Genomic DNA, 18399 nt, shown 5'->3' on the forward strand with positions numbered 1-18399 from the left:
TGTGTGCATTTGCAACGTCCAAGTGGACAAGGGAGGAGAGGGATCAGGGCACCGATAAAGAAATGATGATAATAAAGGAAAAGTACAGCCATGGGGTCGTTTATTTCCTCCAGCAAACTTCAAGAGAACAGTTCACAACATTCAAAACCTCAGCCTCGTGTCTACCCACGACCCCCCCCCCGACCCCGACCCCGCTAACCCCTGATCTCACAGCCTTAAATGACCGTCTCTGGTCCACATGGTGAATATCTAACCTGCAAGTAGGTCACTACAACACACACATATTCAGAAGTGGGGAGTGCTGGCCTCCTTTGAGGTAGGCATCAGATATAAGGTAGGCTGACGCCGAGGGCAACGTTTAGAGCTTTGCTCTGATAAAGTGTCCTACCTGTGCTGACCACGTGTTGTGGGGAGTGCTGGCCTCCTTTGAGGTAAGCATCAGATATAAGGTAGGCTGACGCCGAGGGCAATGTTTAGAGCTTTGCTCTGATAAAGTGTCCTACCTGTGCTGACCACGTGTTGTGGGGAGTGCTGGCCTCCTTTGAGGTAAGCATCAGATATAAGGTAGGCTGACGCCGAGGGCAATGTTTAGAGCTTTGCTCTGATAAAGTGTCCTACCTGTGCTGACCACGTGTTGTGGGGAGTACTGGCCTCCTTTGAGGTAGGCATCAGATATAAGGTAGGCTGACGCCGAGGGCAACGTTTAGAGCTTTGCTCTAATAAAGTGTCCTACCTGTGCTGACCACGTGTTGTGGGGAGTACTGGCCTCCTTTGAGGTAGGCATCAGATATAAGGTAGGCTGACACCGAGGGCAACGTTTAGAGCTTTGCTCTAATAAAGTGTCCTACCTGTGCTGACCACGTGTTGTGGGGAGTACTGGCCTCCTTTGAGGTAAGCATCAGATATAAGGTAGGCTGACGCCGAGGGCAACGTTTAGAGCTTTGCTCTAATAAAGTGTCCTACCTGTGCTGACCACGTGTTGTGGGGAGTACTGGCCTCCTTTGAGGTAGGCATCAGATATAAGGTAGGCTGACACCGAGGGCAATGTTTAGAGCTTTGCTCTGATAAAGTGTCCTACCTGTGCTGACCACGTGTTGTGGGGAGTACTGGCCTCCTTTGAGGTAGGCATCAGATATAAGGTAGGCTGACGCCGAGGGCAACGTTTAGAGCTTTGCTCTAATAAAGTGTCCTACCTGTGCTGACCACGTGTTGTGGGGAGTGCTGGCCTCCTTTGAGGTAAGCATCAGATATAAGGTAGGCTGACACCGAGGGCAATGTTTAGAGCTTTGCTCTGATAAAGTGTCCTACCTGTGCTGACCACGTGTTGTGGGGAGTACTGGCCTCCTTTGAGGTAGGCATCAGATATAAGGTAGGCTGACACCGAGGGCAATGTTTAGAGCTTTGCTCTGATAAAGTGTCCTACCTGTGCTGACCACGTGTTGTGGGGAGTGCTGGCCTCCTTTGAGGTAAGCATCAGATATAAGGTAGGCTGACGCCGAGGGCAATGTTTAGAGCTTTGCTTTGATAAAGTGTCCTACCTGTGCTGACCACGTGTTGTGGGGAGTGCTGGCCTCCTTTGAGGTAGGCATCAGATATAAGGTAGGCTGACACCGAGGGCAATGTTTAGAGCTTTGCTCTGATAAAGTGTCCTACCTGTGCTGACCACGTGTTGTGGGGAGTGCTGGCCTCCTTTGAGGTAAGCATCAGATATAAGGTAGGCTGACGCCGAGGGCAACGTTTAGAGCTTTGCTCTAATAAAGTGTCCTACCTGTGCTGACCACGTGTTGTGGGGAGTGCTGGCCTCCTTTGAGGTAAGCATCAGATATAAGGTAGGCTGACACCGAGGGCAATGTTTAGAGCTTTGCTCTGATAAAGTGTCCTACCTGTGCTGACCACGTGTTGTGGGGAGTGCTGGCCTCCTTTGAGGTAAGCATCAGATATAAGGTAGGCTGACGCCGAGGGCAATGTTTAGAGCTTTGCTTTGATAAAGTGTCCTACCTGTGCTGACCACGTGTTGTGGGGAGTGCTGGCCTCCTTTGAGGTAAGCATCAGATATAAGGTAGGCTGACACCGAGGGCAATGTTTAGAGCTTTGCTCTGATAAAGTGTCCTACCTGTGCTGACCACGTGTTGACGCTTCGAATGTTTCAGTCGATTAAATGGCCGTTATCAGTTGTCATCAGACCACGGATATGAGACGTTGTGGACCTACTCTCCTCCTCATTGGCTCAGTAGGCCGTTATCATCGATTCGTTGGTTCGATCCCGGCCAAGGGTCTGACCACGGCACGTGCGTCCACGTCACTTTACAGCAAAAACAACTAACGTTTAATGGCTGACACACCTTCTATTCTAGTTGAAATGCAATATTTTAAGATGGTTTCTGCATTAAAATGCGTTCGAGAAATGTGCATTTTATTTTCCTAATCTTCGTTGAGTGAATGTATATGATGTTTAGTTTGTTAATTATTATGATAATTAACAACGGACCCTAACCCTAAAGATACGTCAGCCATTTAACGTTAAGTTTGTTTTTGCTACTAAGAAACAGTCACGTGACGTGGATGCAGTCATGAGACGTGCCGTGATCAAACGAACGAATCGATGGTAACAGCCTACTGAGCCAATGAGGAGGAGAGTAGGCCCACAGTGTCTCATATCTGTGAGGAGGAGAGTAGGCCCACACCGTCTCATATCTGTGAGGAGGAGAGTAGGCCCACAGTGTCTCATATCTGTGAGGAGGAGAGTAGGCCCACACCGTCTCATATCTGTGAGGAGGAGAGTAGGCCCACAGTGTCTCATATCTGTGAGGAGGAGAGTAGGCCCTCCTGTGAGGAGGAGAGTAGGCCCACACTGTCTCATATCTGTGAGGAGGAGAGTAGGCCCACACCGTCTCATATCTGTGAGGAGGAGAGTAGGCCCACACCGTCTCATATCTGTGAGGAGAAGAGTAGGCCCACACCGTCTCATATCTGTGAGGAGGAGAGTAGGCCCACAGTGTCTCATATCTGTGAGGAGGAGAGTAGGCCCTCCTGTGAGGAGGAGAGTAGGCCCACAGTGTCTCATATCTGTGAGGAGGAGAGTAGGCCCACAGTGTCTCATATCTGTGAGCAGGAGAGTAGGCCCACAGTGTCTCATATCTGTGAGGAGGAGAGTAGGCCCACACCGTCTCATATCTGTGAGGAGGAGAGTAGGCCCACAGTGTCTCATATCTGTGATCGGGGGAGTAGGCCCACACCGTCTCATATCTGTTAGGAGGAGAGTAGGCCCACACCGTCTCATATCTGTGAGGAGGAGAGTAGGCCCACACTGTCTCATATCTGTGAGGAGGAGAGTAGGCCCTCCTGTGAGGAGGAGAGTAGGCCCACACTGTCTCATATCTGTGAGGAGGAGAGTAGGCCCACACCGTCTCATATCTGTGAGGAGGAGAGTAGGCCCACACTGTCTCATATCTGTGAGGAGGAGAGTAGGCCCACACTGTCTCATATCTGTGAGGAGGAGAGTAGGCCCACAGTGTCTCATATCTGTGAGGAGGAGAGTAGGCCCACAGTGTCTCATATCTGTGAGGAGGAGAGTAGGCCCACACTGTCTCATATCTGTGAGGAGGAGAGTAGGCCCACAGTGTCTCATATCTGTGAGGAGGAGAGTAGGCCCACACCGTCTCATATCTGTGAGGAGGAGAGTAGGCCCACACCGTCTCATATCTGTGAGGAGGAGAGTAGGCCCACACTGTCTCATATCTGTGAGGAGGAGAGTAGGCCCTCCTGTGAGGAGGAGAGTAGGTCACGCTGTCTCATATCTGTGAGGAGAAGAGTAGGCCCACACTGTCTCATATCTGTGAGGAGGAGAGTAGGTCACACTGTCTCATATCTGTGAGGAGAAGAGTAGGCCCACACCGTCTCATATCTGTGAGGAGGAGAGTAGGCCCACAGTGTCTCATATCTGTGAGGAGGAGAGTAGGCCCACACCGTCTCATATCTGTGAGGAGGAGAGTAGGCCCACACCGTCTCATATCTGTGAGGAGGAGAGTAGGCCCACACTGTCTCATATCTGTGAGGAGGAGAGTAGGCCCACACCGTCTCATATCTGTGAGGAGGAGAGTAGGCCCACAGTGTCTCATATCTGTGAGGAGGAGAGTAGGCCCACACTGTCTCATATCTGTGAGGAGGAGAGTAGGCCCTCCTGTGAGGAGGAGAGTAGGCCCACACCGTCTCATATCTGTTAGGGGGAGTGGGCCCACACCGTCTCATATCTGTGAGGAGGAGAGTAGGCCCACACTGTCTCATATCTGTGAGGAGGAGAGTAGGCCCTCCTGTGAGGAGGAGAGTAGGCCCACACTGTCTCATATCTGTGAGGAGGAGAGTAGGCCCACAGTGTCTCATATCTGTGAGGAGGAGAGTAGGCCCACAGTGTCTCATATCTGTGAGGAGGAGAGTAGGCCCACACTGTCTCATATCTGTGAGGAGGAGAGTAGGCCCACACCGTCTCATATCTGTGAGGAGGAGAGTAGGCCCACAGTGTCTCATATCTGTGAGGAGGAGAGTAGGCCCACACTGTCTCATATCTGTTAGGGGGAGAGTAGGCCCACACCGTCTCATATCTGTGAGGAGGAGAGTAGGCCCACACCGTCTCATATCTGTGAGGAGGAGAGTAGGCCCACAGTGTCTCATATCTGTGAGGAGGAGAGTAGGCCCACACCGTCTCATATCTGTTAGGGGGAGAGTAGGCCCACACCGTCTCATATCTGTGAGGAGGAGAGTAGGCCCACACTGTCTCATATCTGTGAGGAGGAGAGTAGGCCCTCCTGTGAGGAGGAGAGTAGGCCCACACTGTCTCATATCTGTGAGGAGGAGAGTAGGCCCACACTGTCTCATATCTGTGAGGAGGAGAGTAGGCCCACACTGTCTCATATCTGTGAGGAGGAGAGTAGGCCCACACCGTCTCATATCTGTGAGGAGGAGAGTAGGCCCACAGTGTCTCATATCTGTGAGGAGGAGAGTAGGCCCACAGTGTCTCATATCTGTGAGGAGGAGAGTAGGCCCACACCGTCTCATATCTGTGGTCCGAAGACACCTGATAACGGCCATTTAATCGACTGATAGAATTTGAAGTAGGTGCATACATCAACAGGCATCATCATTGGGCAGCACGGTGGCCCAGTAGTTAGCACTGTTGCCTCACAGTGAGAAGGTCCTGGGTTCGACCCCCAGGTCCTTTCTGTGTGGAGTAACCAACATCCTGCTAGTTTGTTAACACCCAACATGTCTACACATACTGTATGTAATATGTGTCTTCTAACTGTATTTGCAGGGAATTTTACACACACACACACACACACACACACACACACACACACACATGTTGGATGTGCTTATTTATACAAATGTGTGTGTGTGTGTTGATGCATGTGTCCACCTGTGTGTGTGTATGTGTGTGTGTGCTCTTGGTGTGTGTCCGTCAGTTCTCGGAGGCAGGCCTGTTTGAAACGGTGTGGCAGGTGAAGTACTACAACTACCACAAGAGGGACCACTGCCAGTGGGGGAACAGCTTCCACAGTATCGACTACGAGTGCAAGCCCAACGACACGCGCACCCTCATGTGGGTCAACAAGGAGATGTTCGTGTGAAGGACGTCAGATGCTGCCAGAAAGAAGGATCCGTCTTAAAGAGTCACGTCATCTGCACTCATCGTAGAGGTCATGATTTCCAATAGGGAAGGCAAAGCGGTTGGTTTAATTTACATGTCCAAGACATCTGTTGTTGGCTGAAATGCATGCTGGTCGTTTCAGGACAGAGGTGTGATTACACTCATGTTGGATGCGATATTAGCCACTTTCACAAATTAATGTGAGCACTGAGTATAAAGAATCCGATCCAAATAAACATATTTAATTGATCATAAGTCTGCAGTAAGTCCAATAAGAACTTTCTTGAGAGGAGTGAACATCACCTGATGTGATGGTGTGATAAAAACACTGCTAAATCTTCACTCAGTCTGTAGTGTCTGAGACCTGTAGGATCTGCATACTACTGAAAGATCTGTAGTGTCTGAGACCTGTAGGATCTGCATACTACTGAAAGGATCTGTAGTGTCTGAGATCTGTATGATCTGCACACTACTGAAAGGATCTGTAGTGTCTGAGACCTGTAGGATCTGCATACTACTGAAAGGATCTGTAGTGTCTGAGATCTGTATGATCTGCACACTACTGAAAGGATCTGTAGTGTCTGAGACCTGTAGGATCTGCATACTACTGAAAGGATCTGTAGTGTCTGAGACCTGTAGGATCTGCATACTACTGAAAGGATCTGTAGTGTCTGAGACCTGTAGGATCTGCATACTACTGAAAGGATCTGTAGTGTCTGAGACCTGTAGGATCTGCACACTACTGAAAGGATCTGTAGTGTCTGAGATCTGTATGATCTGCATACTACTGAAAGGATCTGTAGTGTCTGAGATCTGTATGATCTGCATACTACTGAAAGGATCTGTAGTGTCTGAGACCTGTATGATCTGCACACTACTGAAAGGATCTGTAGTGTCTGAGACCTGTAAGATCTGCATACTACTGAAAGGATCTGTAGTGACTGCGACCTGTAGGATCTGCATACTACTGAAAGGATCTGTAGTGTCTGAGACCTGTAGGATCTGCATACTACTGAAAGGATCTGTAGTGGCTGAGACCTGTAGGATCTGCATACTAGTGACAGGATCTGTAGTGTTTGAGACCTGTAGGATCTGCACACTACTGAAAGGATCTGTAGTGTCTGAGACCTGTAGGATCTGCATACTACTGAAAGGATCTGTAGTGTCTGAGATCTGTAGGATCTGCATACTACTGAAAGGATCTGTAGTGTCTGAGACCTGTAGGATCTGCATACTACTGAAAGGATCTGTAGTGTCTGAGATCTGTAGGATCTGCACACTACTGAAAGGATCTGTAGTGTCTGAGATCTGTAGGATCTGCATACTAGTGACAGGATCTGTAGTGTCTGAGACCTGTAGGATCTGCATACTACTGACAGGATCTGTAGTGTCTGAGATCTGTAGGATCTGCATACTACTGAAAGGATCTGTAGTGTCTGAGACCTGTAGGATCTGCATACTAGTGACGGGATCTGTAGTGTCTGAGACCTGTAGGATCTGCATACTACTGAAAGGATCTGTAGTGTCTGAGATCTGTAGGATCTGCATACTAGTGACAGGATCTGTAGTGTCTGAGACCTGTAGGATCTGCATACTACTGACAGGATCTGTAGTGTCTGAGACCTGTATGATCTGCATACTAGTGACCGGATCTGTTGTGTCTAAGACCTGTAGGATCTGCAGACTAGTGACAGGATCTGTAGTGTCTAAGACCTGTATGATCTGCATACTAGTGACAGGATCTGTTGTGTCTAAGACCTGTAGGATCTGCATACTAGTGACAGGATCTGTTGTGTCTAAGACCTGTAGGATCTGCATACTAGTGACCGGCTCTGTTGTGTCTAAGACCTGTAGGATCTGCATACTAGTGACATGATCTGTTGTGTCTAAGACCTGTAGGATCTGCATACCAGTGACCGGATCTGTTGTGTCTAAGACCTGTAGGATCTGCATACTAGTGACAGGATCTGTCGTGTCTGAGACCTGTAGGATCTGCATACTACTGACAGGATCTGCAGTGTCTGAGACATGTATGATCTGTATACTAGTGACAGGATCTGTAGTGTTTGAAACCTGTATGATCTGCAGACTAGTGACAGGATTTGTCGTGTCTAAGACCTGTAGGATCTGCATACTAGTGACAGGATCTGTTGTGTCTAAGACCTGTAGGATCTGCATACCAGTGACAGGATCTGTTGTGTCTAAGACCTGTAGGATCTGCATACTAGTGACAGGATCTGTCGTGTCTAAAACCTGTAGGATCTGCATACCAGTGACAGGATCTGTAGTGTCTAAGACCTGTAGGATCTGCATACCAGTGACCGGATCTGTTGTGTCTAAGACCTGTAGGATCTGCATACCAGTGACCGGATCTATTGTGTCTAAGACCTGTAGGATCTGCATACTAGTGACAGGATCTGTTGTGTCTAAGACCTGTAGGATCTGTATACTAGTGACCGGATCTGTTGTGTCTAAGACCTGTAGGATCTGCATACTAGTGACAGGATCTGTTGTGTCTAACACCTGTAGGATCTGCATACCAGTGACAGGATCTGTCGTGTCTAAGACCTGTAGGATCTGCATACTAGTGACAGGATCTGTTGTGTCTAAGACCTGTAGGATCTGCATACCAGTGACAGGATCTGTTGTGTCTAAGACCTGTAGGATCTGCATACTAGTGACAGGATCTGTTGTGTCTAAGGCCTGTAGGATCTGCATACCAGTGACAGGATCTGTCGTGTCTAAGACCTGTAGGATCTGCATACTAGTGACAGGACCTGCCCTGTCTAAGACCTGTAGGATCTGCATACCAGTGACCGGATCTGTTGTGTCTAAGACCTGTAGGATCTGCATACTAGTGACAGGATCTGTTGTGTCTAAGACCTGTAGGATCTGCATACTAGTGACCGGATCTGTTGTGTCTAAGACCTGTAGGATCTGCATACTAATGACAGGATCTGTTGTGTCTAAGACCTGTAGGATCTGCATACCAGTGACAGGATCTGTCGTGTCTAAGACCTGTAGGATCTGCATACTAGTGACCGGATCTGTTGTGTCTAAGACCTGTAGGATCTGCAGACTAGTGACAGGATCTGTAGTGTCTGAGATCTGTATGGTCTGCATACTAGTGATAGGATCTGTAGAGTCTAAGACCTGTATGATCTGCATACTAGTGACAGGATCTGTCGTGTCTAAGACCTGTAGGATCTGCATACTAGTGACAGGATCTGTTGTGTCTAAGACCTGTAGGATCTGCATACCAGTGACCGGATCTGTTGTGTCTAAGACCTGTAGGATCTGCAGACTAGTGACAGGATCTGTCGTGTCTAAGACCTGTAGGATCTGCATACTACTGACAGGATCTGCAGTGTCTAAGACCTGTAGGATCTGCATACCACTGACAGGATCTGTTGTGTCTAAGACCTGTAGGATCTGCATACCAGTGACCGGATCTGTTGTGTCTAAGACCTGTAAGATCTGCATACCAGTGACCGGATCTGTTGTGTCTAAGACCTGTAGGATCTGCATACTAGTGACAGGATCTGTTGTGTCTAAGACCTGTAGGATCTGCATACTAGTGAAAGGATCTGTAGTGTTTGAGACCTGTATGATCTGCATACTAGTGACCGGATCTGTTGTGTCTAAGACCTGTAGGATCTGCATACTAGTGAAAGGATCTGTAGTGTTTGAGACCTGTATGATCTGCATACTAGTGACCGGATCTGTTGTGTCTAAGACCTGTAGGATGTGCATACTAGTGAAAGGATCTGTAGTGTCTAAGACCTGTATGATCTGCATACTAGTGACAGGATCTGTCGTGTCTAAGACCTGTAGGATCTGCATACTAGTGACATGATCTGTTGTGTCTAAGAGCTGTAGGATCTGCATACCAGTGACAGGATCTGTTGTGTCTAAGACCTGTAGGATCTGCATACTAGTGACCGGATCTGTTGTGTCTAAGACCTGTAGGATCTGCATACCAGTGACAGGATCTGTTGTGTCTAAGACCTGTAGGATCTGCATACTAGTGACAGGATCTGTCGTGTCTAAGACCTGTATGATCTGCATACTAGTGACAGGATCTGTCGTGTCTAAGACCTGTAGGATCTGCATACCAGTGACCGGATCTGTCGTGTCTAAGACCTGTAGGATCTGCATACCACTGACAGGATCTGTTGTGTCTAAGACCTGTAGGATCTGCATACTAGTGACAGGATCTGTTGTGTCTAAGACCTGTAGGATCTGCATACCAGTGACAGGATCTGTTGTGTCTAAGACCTGTAGGATCTGCATACCAGTGACAGGTTCTGTTGTGTCTAAGACCTGGAGGATCTGCATACCAGTGACAGGATCTGTTGTGTCTAAGACCTGTAGGATCTGCATACTAGTGACAGGATCTGTTGTGTCTAAGACCTGTAGGATCTGCATACTAGTGACAGGATCTGTTGTGTCTAAGACCTGTAGGATCTGCATACTAGTGACAGGATCCGTGACACTGCACAAATCATCTCACCGCCACATCCTAAAACCTCTACAAATAATAAAAAATACGTCACCTTGTTCTGCAAATATTTTCTCACAGCTTTCAGACCAAACATGTAATAATTTCATTATTTCTTGACAATATTAGATGACTCTTTAAGACTGATCATGTTTCACAATGCAATTAGTTAGTTCGTTAATTGATTGATTGATTGATTGATTGATTAAGCTCCCCTGCTTCCCCGAGTGCAGTGGTATCAGTCTCAGCCCTCAGCTGTGTTCTGCTCCTACTGTACTACAGTATACTGTACTACTGTATAAAAAGTATACTGTACTACTGTATACAATACTGTACTACTGCATACTATATAAGATTGATTTATTATTATCCTTATTATTATTATTACTGTATACTAATGTACTACTGTATATTGTACTACTGTATACTACTATACTACTGTATAATATACTACTGTATATTACTGTAGTACTGTATACTACTGTACTACTGTATACTGTCCTACTGTGTTCCTAGTGTATGCTAGTACATTTGACATGTGAACGTCCATGTCTATGGTGTTTCTAACTGTGTGTGTGTGTATGTGTGTGTGTGTGTGTTTGTGTGTGTGTCATAGGACGTTGTTATGTGTACAGGAAGTCGTGTCCCTGTTTACATCTCTCTACCTCTACTGATGCAGATAGCCAGTACATGTTTATGAAGTACACACAGGTATTATTTAAGCCATCCTTCAGTCTGACAGGCTCTTCGTGATGCTTGGAAAGCAGTGGTTGTGCAAGATAACACGCTACAAGATACCTGGTTTTTCGTAAAAAGGGAAATATTAGATTTGTTTTTCATATGAAATGTTGAGTTCGTGTATAGGAGTGTGATATCTAGAAATATTGTGGTGATATTTTCTTGGAGAAGGATCTATGCAACAAAATAATAATAAAAAAAGCAGACTGTGCAATATAGTGATGGACTTGGATACACTGTAAAAGTGACTCGTATTGTCGACCTTTTTATAATCTTGTATGACCTTTCCATGTGGATAGTTCATTATGTCAGAAATAAAGAATTGAAGTTCCAAAGTGTGAGTCAACATCCTGAGCCTCCCTTTACTGTGGACTGCTGCATATACAATTAAATATACCATAACTTTACTGTGGACTGCTGCATATACAATTAAATATACCATAACTTTACTGTGGACTGCTGCATATACAATTAAATATACCATAACTTTACTGTGGACTGCTGCATATACAATTAAATATACCATAACTTTACTGTGGACTGCTGCATATACAATTAAATATACTATAACTTTACTGTGGACTGCTGCATATAGAGTTAAATATACCATAACTTTACTGTGGACTGCTGCATATACAATTAAATATACCATAACTTTACTGTGGACTGCTGCATATACAATTAAATATACCATAACTTTACTGTGGACTACTGCATATACAATGAAATATACCATAACTTTACTGTGGACTGCTGCATATACAATTAAATATACCATAACTTTACTGTGGACTGCTGCATATACAATTAAATATACTATAACTTTACTGTGGACTGCTGCATATACAATTAAATATACCATAACTTTACTGTGGACTGCTGCATATAGAGTTAAATATACCATAACTTTACTGTGGACTGCTGCATATACAATTAAATATACCATAACTTTACTGTGGACTGCTGCATATAGAGTTAAATATACCATAACTTTACTGTGGACTGCTGCATATACAATTAAATATACTATAACTTTACTGTGGACTGCTGCATATAGAGTTAAATATACCATAACTTTACTGTGGACTGCTGCATATACAATTAAATATACCATAACTTTACTGTGGACTGCTGCATATACAATTAAATATACCATAACTTTACTGTGGACTGCTGCATATATAATTAAATATACCATAACTTTACTGTGGACTGCTGCATATACAATTAAATATACCGTACTTTACTGTGGACTGCTGCATATACAATTAAATATACCATAACTTTACTGTGGACTGCTGCATATAGAGTTAAATATACTATAACTGTACCTCAGCCCAGACCAGATTAGCCAGCTACTGGACCTTTGCCTGAACACTACATATTTCCAATTCAGGGCCCAGTTTTACAGACAGAAACACGGCTGTGCAATGGGCTCCCCAGTATCTCCCATTGTGGCCAACTTATATATGGAAGAGGTAGGACACAGGGCCCTGAACTCCTTCAGAGGAACACCTCTGAGCCACTGGTTCAGATATGTGGACGACACATGGGTCAAAATCCAAACATAAGAGGTGCAAGCGTTTACCAAACACATCAACTCAGTGGACAAGAACATTAAGTTCACAAGGGAAGACGTAAAGAACAACAGTTTGCCCTTCTTGGACTGTGACGTCCACATTGGGGAAGACAGGAGCCTCCACACTGGGGTTTACAGGAAACCTACACACACAGACCAATATCTACTTTTGGACTCACACCACCCTCTGGAACACCGACTGGGCGTCATCAGAACTCTGCAACACAGAGCTGACAATGTGCCCAGCAGCACTCAGGCCCAACGAGAAGAACACAAACACCTGAGGGGAGCTTTAACAACCTGCCGCTACCCCAGTTGGACCTTTGTGAAAACTGCAACACGTTCCAAAAAGACCAACCGGGTGAGCGAGGAGGAGAAAAGCAACAGAAGGAAGAGCACAGTCATCCCGTATGTTTCTGGGGTCTCCGAGAAACTCAGGAGAATTTTCAACAAACACCTCATCCCGGTATACTTCAAACCCAGCAACACACTCCCACAAAGACTGGTTCATCCCAAAGACCGTGTACCACACACCCGGAAAAGCAGTCTGGTGTATGCTGTACAATGCCATGAGGACTGCACTGACCTATACATAGGAGAAACCAAACAACCACTACACAAACGGATGGCCCAACACAGAAGGCCACACTCCTCAGGACAAGACTCAGCAGTCTATCCACACCTAAAGGAGAAGACACACTCCTTCCAGGACAGCAACGTACACATTTTGGACAGAGAAGATAGATGGTTAGAAAGAGGGGTGAAGGAAGCCATCTATGAGAAACTGGAAAAACCATCCCTCAACAGAGGAGGAGGTCTGCCACACCACCTATCTCCCACTTACAATGCCGTCCTTTCATCTCTACCCAGGAGACTCAAGAAGCCTAGCCTCCAAGAACAACAGTCGCTCACTAACGGCTCCAACCACTCTCATCACCACTGAACAATGAAGTCCAAACTAACACCCCCAACCACCGTCGCTGCTAAACAAATGCAAATCAATAATCAACAGCTCCGATGGCGACGGGCGCGGCCAAACATCGGGACACAAAGAGCCATGGACATCTATAGATCTGATAACGACTCCTAGAGGATAAATTCTGAGTCTCATCAGCAGCCAGTCAGACTAGCTTGGTCTAGTCAGAAAGGCACGAACTGAGGAAGCCTCTTGGATGAGAGGCGACACGTCTTCACGGATATAGTATACCAAGTCCAGTTGCACCTGATTCACCTCCTTTGGATAACTTTACTGTGTACTGCTGCACATAGAATTAAATATACTATAACTTTACTGTGTACTGCTGCACATAGAATTAAATATACTATAACTTTACTGTGTACTGCTGCACATAGAATTAGATATACTATATCTTTACTGTGGACTGCTGCACATAGAAGTAAATATACTATAAATTTACTGTGTACTGCTGCACATAGAATTAAATATACTATAAATTTACTGTGTACTGCTGCACATAGAATTAAATATACTATAAATTTACTGTGTACTGCTGCACATAGAATTAAATATACTATACATTTACTGTGGACTGCTGCACATAGAATTAAATATACTATAAATTTACTGTGGACTGCTGCACATAGAATTAAATATACTATAAATTTACTGTGGACTGCTGCACATAGAATTAAATATACTATACTTCTTGATGAGATTGAAGAATTAGTAATAAGAGCAACTCTACCCAAATATTGGAGATGTCCCCATTCATAAGCAACATCTGCGAAGTAAAAGTGATGGCTCGAGTCTCTGAAGAAAACTTCCTGGTTCCAGCAAATCACGTTCTCAGAGAGGCCTGAGAGGCCACCATGGAGCCCAACTAAACTAAACTAAACTAAACTGAACTAAACTAAACTAAACTAAACTGAACTAAACTAAACTAAACTGAACAAAATTAAACCGAACAAAACTAAACTGAACTGAACTGAACTAAACTAAACTAAACTAAACTGAACCAAACTAAACTAAACTAAACTAAACTGAACAAAATTAAACCGAACAAAACTAAACTGAACTGAACTGAACTAAACTAAACTGAACCAAACTAAACTAAACTGAACCAAACTAAACTAAACTAAACTAAATTAAACTAAACTAAACTGAACAAAATTGAACCGAACAAAACTAAACTGAACTGAACTGAACTAAACTAAACTAAACTGAACTGAACCAAACTAAACTAAACTAAACTAAACTAAACTGAACAAAATTAAACCGAACAAAACTAAACTGAACTGAACTGAACTAAACTAAACTGAACCAAACTAAACTAAACTGAACCAAACTAAACTAAACTAAACTAAATTAAACTAAACTAAACTGAACAAAATTAAACCGAACAAAACTAAACTGAACTGAACTGAACTAAACTAAACTTAACTAAACTGAACCAAACTAAACTAAACTAAACTAAACTAAACTAAATTAAACTAAACTAAACTAAACCGAACTAAACCGAACTAAACTAAACTACACCAAACTAAACCGAACTGAAATAAACTGAACTAAACTAAACTAAACAAAATTAAACTGAACTAAACTAAACTAAACCGAACTAAACTAAGCTAAACTAAACTAAACGGAACTGAACTAAACGGAACTAAACTAAACTGAACTGAACTAAACCGAACTAAACTGAACTAAACTAAACTAAACTAAACTAAACTGAACTGAACTAAACGGAACTACATTGAACTAAACTAAATTAAACTAAACTTAACTGAACTGAACTGAACTAAACTAAACTGAACCAAACTAAACTAAACTAAACTGAACCAGACTAAACTTAACTAAACTAAATTAAACTAAACTAAACCAAACCTAGCTAAACTAAACCAAACTAAACTGAACTAAATTAAACTAAGCTAAATTAAACCGAACAAAACTAAACTAAACTAAACTAAACCGAACTAAACGGAACTAAACTAAACTGAACTAAACTGAACTAAACTAGATACTAACAAACTAAACTAAACTAAATTAAACTAAACCGAACTAAACTAAACTAAACCGAACTAAACTAAACTGAACTGAACTAAACGGAACTAAATTGAACTAAACTAAATTAAACTAAACTGAACTGAACTGAACTAAACTAAACTGAACTAAACTGAACTAAACTGAACCAAACTAAACTGAACTAAACTAAATTAAACTACACCAAACTACACCAAACTAAACTAAACTGAACTAAATTAAACTGAACTGAACTGAACTGAACTAAACTGAACTAAACTAGACACTACCAAACTAAACTAAACTAAACTAAATTAAACTATTTTAAACTGAACTAAATTAAACTAAACTAAACTAAACTAAATTAAACCGAACTAAACTAAACCGAACTAAACTAAACTAAACTAAACTAAACTGAACTGAACTAAACGGAACTGAACTGAACTAAACTAAACTGAACCAAACTAAACTAAACTGAACCAAACTAAACTGAACTAAACTAAATTAAACTACACCAAACTACACCGAACTAAACTAAACTGAACTAAACTTAACTAAATTAAACTAAACTAAACTGAACTAAACTAAATTAAACCCAACAAAACTAAACCGAACTAAACTTAACTACACCGAACTAAACTAAACTGAACTTAATTAAACTAAACTAAAATGAACTGAACTAAACTAAATTAAACCCAAAAAAACTAAACCGAACTAAACTTAACTAAACCGAACTAAACTAAACTACACCAAACTAAACCGAACTGAAATAAACTGAACTAAATTAAACTAAACCTAGCTAAACTAAACCAATCTGAACTAAATTAAACTAAACTAAATTAAACCGAACAAACCTAAACTAAACTTAACTAAACTAAATTAAACTACACCAAACTACACCGAACTAAACTAAACTGAACTAAACTGACCTAAATTAAACTAAACTAAACTGAACTAAACTAAATTAAACCCAACAAAACCGAACTAAACTTAACTACACCGAACTAAACTAAACTAAACTGAACCAAACTAAACTAAATTAAACTGAACTGAACTGAACTAAACTAAACTGAACTAAACTGAACTTAATTAAACTAAACTAAACTGAACTGAACTAAACTAAATTAAACCCAACAAAACGAATCCGAACTAAACTTAACTACACCGAACTAAACTAAACTAAACTGAACCAAACTAAACTAAATTAAACTGAACTGAACTAAACTGAACTAAACTAGACACTACCAAACTAAACTAAACTAAACTAAATTAAACTATTTTAAACTGAACTAAATTAAACTAAACTAAACTAAATTAAACCGAACTAAACTAAACTAAACTAAACCGAACTAAACTAAACTAAACTAAACTGAACTGAACTAAGCGGAACTAAATTGAACTAAACTAAATTAAACTAAACTGAACTGAACTGAACTAAACTAAACTGAACCAAACTAAACTAAACTGAACCAAACTAAACTGAACTAAACTAAATTAAACTACACCAAACTACACCAAACTAAACTAAACTGAAGTAAACTTAACTAAATTAAACTAAACTAAACTGAACTAAACTAAATTAAACCCAAAAAAATTAAACCGAACTAAACTTAACTACACCGAACTAAACTAAACTGAACTAAACTGAACTTAATTAAACTAAACTAAACTGAACTGAACTAAACTAAATTAAACCCAACAAAACGAATCCGAACTAAACTTAACTACACCGAACTAAACTAAACTAAACTGAACCAAACTAAACTAAATTAAACTGAACTGAACTAAACTGAACTAAACTAGACACTACCAAACTAAACTAAACTAAATTAAACTATTTTAAACTGAACTAAATTAAACTAAACTAAACTAAATTAAACCGAACTAAACTAAACTAAACTAAACCGAACTAAACTAAACTAAACTAAATTGAAACGGAACTAAGCGGAACTAAATTGAACTAAACTAAATTAAACTGAACTGAACTGAACTGAACTAAACTAAACTGAACCAAACTAAACTAAACTGAACCAAACTAAACTGAACTAAACTAAATTAAACTACACCAAACTACACCAAACTAAACTAAACTGAAGTAAACTTAACTAAATTAAACTAAACTAAACTGAACTAAACTAAATTAAACCCAAAAAAACTAAACCGAACTAAACTTAACTACACCGAACTAAACTAAACTGAACTAAACTGAACTTAATTAAACTAAACTTAACTGAACTGAACTAAACTAAATTAAACCCAACAAAACTAAACCGAATTAAACTTAACTACACCGAACTAAACTAAACTAAACTGAACCAAACTAAACTAAACTAAATTAAACTGAACCGAACTAAACTAAACTGAACCAAACTAAACGGAACTGAACCAAACTAAACTGAAGTGAACCAAACTAAACTAAACTAAACTAAACTAAATTAAACCCAACAAAACTAAAGTAAAGTAAAGTAAACTGAACTGAACTGAACTGAACTAAACTAAACTGAAGTGAACCGAACTAAACTAAAGTAAAGTAAAGTAAACTGAACTGAACTGAACTAAACTAAAATAAAGTAGATTGACCTGAACTGTCAGGGATCCTCAAGCCGAAGGAAAAGGGGTCCTTCAGAGACATGAGGTGCGACTGCACTACTGTACTGTACTGTACGGTACGGTGCTTTCCGGTGCTGTACTACACGGTACTGTACGGTACGGTACTGTACGGTGCTGTACTATACGGTACTGTACGGTACGGTACTGTACGGTGCGGTGCTTTACGGTGCTGTACTATACGGTACTGTACGGTACGGTACTGTACGGTGCGGTGCTTTACGGTGCTGTACTATACGGTACTGTACGGTACGGTACGGTGCGGTACGGTGCTGTACTGTACGGTACTGTACGGTACGGTGCTTTCCGGTGCTGTACTACACGGTACTGTACGGTACGGTACTGTACGGTGC

The 18399-nt window shown here is 42.2% G+C and overlaps 1 protein-coding gene across 1 annotated transcript in view; it reads left to right on the plus strand.

Moving 5' to 3' along the window:
• Window positions 1-5624, plus strand: part of cnrip1b (cannabinoid receptor interacting protein 1b) — a 29342-nt gene extending 23718 nt beyond the window's left edge. The window contains exon 3 of the mRNA XM_056292341.1: window positions 5460-5624. Coding sequence (XP_056148316.1) covers window positions 5460-5624 — 165 coding nt within the window. The remainder of the gene's footprint in view (window positions 1-5459) is intronic.
• Window positions 5625-18399: the final 12775 nt, after the last annotated feature.

The sequence above is a fragment of the Lampris incognitus genome, chromosome 13, assembly GCF_029633865.1.
Source record: "Lampris incognitus isolate fLamInc1 chromosome 13, fLamInc1.hap2, whole genome shotgun sequence".
Taxonomy (NCBI): domain Eukaryota; kingdom Metazoa; phylum Chordata; class Actinopteri; order Lampriformes; family Lampridae; genus Lampris; species Lampris incognitus.